General features: G+C 56.2%; 1 protein-coding gene across 1 annotated transcript in view; it reads right to left on the bottom strand.

Annotated features, from left to right (window-relative positions):
- SPAG9 (sperm associated antigen 9) overlaps nt 1-5154 on the bottom strand; it is a 50508-nt gene that overhangs the window by 11395 nt on the left and 33959 nt on the right. The window contains 4 exon segments of the mRNA XM_018573398.1: nt 253-488; nt 752-973; nt 2007-2178; nt 2361-2458. Of these exon segments, the coding sequence (XP_018428900.1) occupies nt 253-488; nt 752-973; nt 2007-2178; nt 2361-2458 (728 nt within the window).

Below are 5154 nucleotides of genomic sequence, written 5' to 3'. Positions count from 1 at the left end.
CCCCAGCGATCACAAGGCACAGAGCCACTCTGACTGGCTCTGTGCCTCTTGCCTGTGATCAGCGCCTTCTAACGAGAGCGCGATCACGGTCTCCACGCGTGTGCACATGCAAACGTTGTTTTCAAACATATAAATCGCAGTTGCAGCGCCCTGCAGAGGTTAAGATGCTGCCGATCATTTTGTTTATTCTAAAAATAAAAAACTAGTAATTTTACAAAAAGACGGGAGCTGAGCAGCGATTGGCTGTAAGACCAACAAAACATTGATGTGATGTGTGGATAATACGGGTGACCCTCACCTGGGCTGGCAGCCAGAGTCGTCAGTCGTGTTCTGTACACCCAGCGGGTCGGTGAAAACGTGTTCTGTATAGATGCCGGCCTGAATATCGGCCACGTCGTCTGTGGTGCCGTCTCCCACTTCTGTGGCCTCCGTAGCTTCCTCCGCCGTGGGCACGTTGTCGTCCAATTCAGCATTGCCAGAGTCCGGATCTGTCATCACAATGAGAGCTGATCAATGTGGGAAACGTGTGTGGGGTTGTGTGTGTGTGTGGGGTTGTGTGTGTGGGGTTGTGTGTGTGTGTGGGGTTGTGTGTGTTTGTGTGTGTGTGTGGTTGTGTGTGTGTGTGGGGTTGTGTGTGTGTGTGTGGGGTTGTGTGTGTGTGTGTGGGGTTGTGTGTGTGGTTATCCTCTACCGTCCTGCCCACCAAATCCGATGGCTGGACCAAGAAACTAAAACTACCAACGCATTTCACCTGGATTGCACTCTGCCTCAGTGGAAATAACACTGGCGGTTTGTGGTGAAGGGGGCTCGGATTCCTCTACGGAGGCAACTGTAACTCTGACGCCCCCCACTGGCTGCTCCGAGGAAGATGTGCTGCTGACCAGACTCTCCGATAAGGAAGTTTTGTCCGCCTGCGCAGCATCCGTATCCATTTTAGTGGCGTCTCCTGTGGGGTAGTCCGTCTCCATAACTCCTGCAATAAGAATAGTCTGTGATGTGGATGTGATGTACAGCCACTATAAGCACAGGATTGTGTATTCCGCCCTGACCCCACAGCCCACCCTGTAATGGAAGTTGGAATACTCTTGCTGACCCAAAACAGGAATGATGAAGATGATGGACAAGAAGAGGAAATACTCTAGATGACAGGAAGTAGGGACACTCCAGATCAGCCTTCCTCAACCCAGAGTGCCACAGCACCATGGGGTGCCTTGAAATTTTGGCACAGCATCATTCCCTTCTATGGTGCAGGTGGGTTGGCTGCCAGCACCATGGAAACAAAGGTTAACGCACAGAGGGTGGGGTCCATTCAGAAAAAGATTTGGAGGGAAAGTCATATTTTTTGTGTTTTTGTCTATCATGTAATATATAATATATTTCATTTTATAATTCAATGTAGATAAATATCTTTATTTTTTGCTAAAAGTGCCTGAGCGCTGCATAGGATAGCACTAGGCTGTATGAACATACCACAGACACTTCTCCTCTGGACTGACAAGACGCATTTGCAAACAGGCAAATACAGACACAGGCAGATACTGATCACTCAGAACTGAGTGATCCGATTGGCTGGTCGCGTGTTGCCGCTTTGTGATGCCTTCATTGCAACGCGCGCTGAGATTGGCTGGAGATGAACTTTCTCATCTCACGACGCTGCGCTACGCACGCTGTCGCCGGGCAGAGCGGGGCATCGGAACTCACTAGACACACTGCAGGCGAAGGACCACGAGTCGCCGCTCGCCTGTGCGCTGCTTCGCCTGCAGTGTGTCACGGCCTTAAACCTCTCGCCCATGGAAAGTTGCACACGTTCCTTGGGCGGCCCGGTACCATTTGATCCACGGATCGGTACCGGTCCGCGGCCCGGGGACCACTGCTCTAGTAGACCCAGGACAGGAAGTGGGAATGCTCTAGCTGACCCAGGACAGGAAATAGGAATGCTCTAGATGCCACAGGACAGGAAGCACTCTGCTCTAGGCACACTATCAATGTACAGAGATCAGTCTTACCTGGTACACTGGAGATGCATAGTACATGGGAGTTGCAAACTATGAAAGTATCCAACACCTTTCCGGGTTCGTTGGCGTCAACGATGATGACCTTGGTGGAGGAATGTGTGCTGGTGCAGATCCACACCAGGCTGGACAACTCATCTTGGTGCCTTAACTCTTTTTGCTGGACCTGAGGGGTTACAACAACATGCTAACTGTATGAGCGGTATCAAACATGCCCCCCAGAGGTCAAGTACACGGACCCATTGGAACAGCAGGTTACACAGATCCGGGATGATCCTCATCACATTCAGTTAGAACGGTTTGCCTTAGGCTATGTAACCAAGGCTGTGCTCTGCTCCCTTTCCATACCCAAGAAGCGAAGAGGGTGAGCACAGCACTGTGTTCAGGGGTAAGGACGGGGGATGGCAGCACACTGTAGAGGGGTAAGGACGGGGGATGGCAGCAAACTGTTCAGGGGTAAGGACGGGGGATGGCAGCACACCGTTCAGGGGTAAGGACGGGGGATGGCAGCACCCCGTTCAGGGGTAAGGACGGGGGATGGCAGCACCCCGTTCAGGGGTAAGGACGGGGGATGGCAGCACCCCGTTCAGGGGTAAGGACGGGGGATGGCAGCACCCCGTTCAGGGGTAAGGACGGGGGATGGCAGCACCCCGTTCAGGGGTAAGGACGGGGGATGGCAGCACCCCGTTCAGGGGTAAGGACGGGGGATGGCAGCACCCCGTTCAGGGGTAAGGACGGGGGATGGCAGCACCCCGTTCAGGGGTAAGGACGGGGGATGGCAGCACCCCGTTCAGGGGTAAGGACGGGGGATGGCAGCACCCCGTTCAGGGGTAAGGACGGGGGATGGCAGCACCCCGTTCAGGGGTAAGGACGGGGGATGGCAGCACCCCGTTCAGGGGTAAGGACGGGGGATGGCAGCACCCCGTTCAGGGGTAAGGACGGGGGATGGCAGCACCCCGTTCAGGGGTAAGGACGGGGGATGGCAGCACCCCGTTCAGGGGTAAGGACGGGGGATGGCAGCACCCCGTTCAGGGGTAAGGACGGGGGATGGCAGCACCCCGTTCAGGGGTAAGGACGGGGGATGGCAGCACCCCGTTCAGGGGTAAGGACGGGGGATGGCAGCACCCCGTTCAGGGGTAAGGACGGGGGATGGCAGCACCCCGTTCAGGGGTAAGGACGGGGGATGGCAGCACCCCGTTCAGGGGTAAGGACGGGGGATGGCAGCACCCCGTTCAGGGGTAAGGACGGGGGATGGCAGCACCCCGTTCAGGGGTAAGGACGGGGGATGGCAGCACCCCGTTCAGGGGTAAGGACGGGGGATGGCAGCACCCCGTTCAGGGGTAAGGACGGGGGATGGCAGCACCCCGTTCAGGGGTAAGGACGGGGGATGGCAGCACCCCGTTCAGGGGTAAGGACGGGGGATGGCAGCACCCCGTTCAGGGGTAAGGACGGGGGATGGCAGCACCCCGTTCAGGGGTAAGGACGGGGGATGGCAGCACCCCGTTCAGGGGTAAGGACGGGGGATGGCAGCACCCCGTTCAGGGGTAAGGACGGGGGATGGCAGCACCCCGTTCAGGGGTAAGGACGGGGGATGGCAGCACCCCGTTCAGGGGTAAGGACGGGGGATGGCAGCACCCCGTTCAGGGGTAAGGACGGGGGATGGCAGCACCCCGTTCAGGGGTAAGGACGGGGGATGGCAGCACCCCGTTCAGGGGTAAGGACGGGGGATGGCAGCACCCCGTTCAGGGGTAAGGACGGGGGATGGCAGCACCCCGTTCAGGGGTAAGGACGGGGGATGGCAGCACCCCGTTCAGGGGTAAGGACGGGGGATGGCAGCACCCCGTTCAGGGGTAAGGACGGGGGATGGCAGCACCCCGTTCAGGGGTAAGGACGGGGGATGGCAGCACCCCGTTCAGGGGTAAGGACGGGGGATGGCAGCACCCCGTTCAGGGGTAAGGACGGGGGATGGCAGCACCCCGTTCAGGGGTAAGGACGGGGGATGGCAGCACCCCGTTCAGGGGTAAGGACGGGGGATGGCAGCACCCCGTTCAGGGGTAAGGACGGGGGATGGCAGCACCCCGTTCAGGGGTAAGGACGGGGGATGGCAGCACCCCGTTCAGGGGTAAGGACGGGGGATGGCAGCACACCGTTCAGGGGTAAGGACGGGGGATCGCAGCACACTGTTCAGGGGTAAGGACGGGGGATCGCAGCACACTGTTCTGTTCCCCGAAGGCCTACTGTCATGACAGAAGGCAAGGTGAAATCTAATGATGGGAGCACCATATCCGGTGATAAGTGTCTAAGAGGGGATTTCCCTTGCTTTGGAAATATAATGTCTGTAAAAGGAATTGAAAGGGAAGCTACCTAATGGAAGAGAAGCAGCCTGTTCTGGTGAAAACTGTCTAAGAGTGGATCCCCCATCATGCCGGAGATTGTTGTCTCTTATTTATTTAAGCGTGGACAGAGTAAGTCCTCCAACAGGAAATGTCCTTAGGGAATCAGGGAATAAGCTAATTGGCTGCTCTCGGCAAGGACAACTCCTCCCCTTTTAGAAAGTCTGATAAAACATTTCTGCCAGTAACTGGCAGAGTCTCCAGAATTACATTATAATATTCATTATTCCCCCTGTTACTGTACAATGACGGAAGGAAATCACGGCTTGCTCCAACAGGCAACAATAAGCCAGTTGGTATAACATACCGTATTTTGCGGTCCATAAGACGCACCGGACCATAGGACGCAGGGAGGTCCGGCGCGCCTTATGGAGCACTCGACAGACCGTAGCTTCTGTCACAGCTTCCATGACAGAAGCTGCAGTTAGTGACCGCTGAGACAGGGGGCGCTGTGATTACAGCACCACGGTCTCAGTGATCACACAGAGCAGGTGAAGAACGTCCGTTCTTCGTCTGCTCTATGGTGATCTCCATCGTCGCCGCTGCTCGGTTTTAATACGAGTGATCTCATTAGATCACTCGTATTAAACGAGCAGCGGCTCCTACTACTCGCCCGGCGCCCGAAACTGCATGTCTCGGGCGTCGGGATTCGCTCCATAAGACGCAGACACATTTTACCCCCTCTTTTTGGGGGAAAAAAGTGTGTCTTATGGAGCGAAAAATACGGTAATTATGACAATACAGCAGAT

Source organism: Nanorana parkeri, unplaced genomic scaffold (assembly GCF_000935625.1).
Source record: "Nanorana parkeri isolate BGI_ZX_2015 unplaced genomic scaffold, ASM93562v1 scaffold2364, whole genome shotgun sequence".
NCBI lineage: Eukaryota > Metazoa > Chordata > Amphibia > Anura > Dicroglossidae > Nanorana > Nanorana parkeri.
The sequence above is the reverse complement of the archived record's forward strand: the minus strand, read 5'-3'. Positions and strand labels throughout refer to the sequence as shown.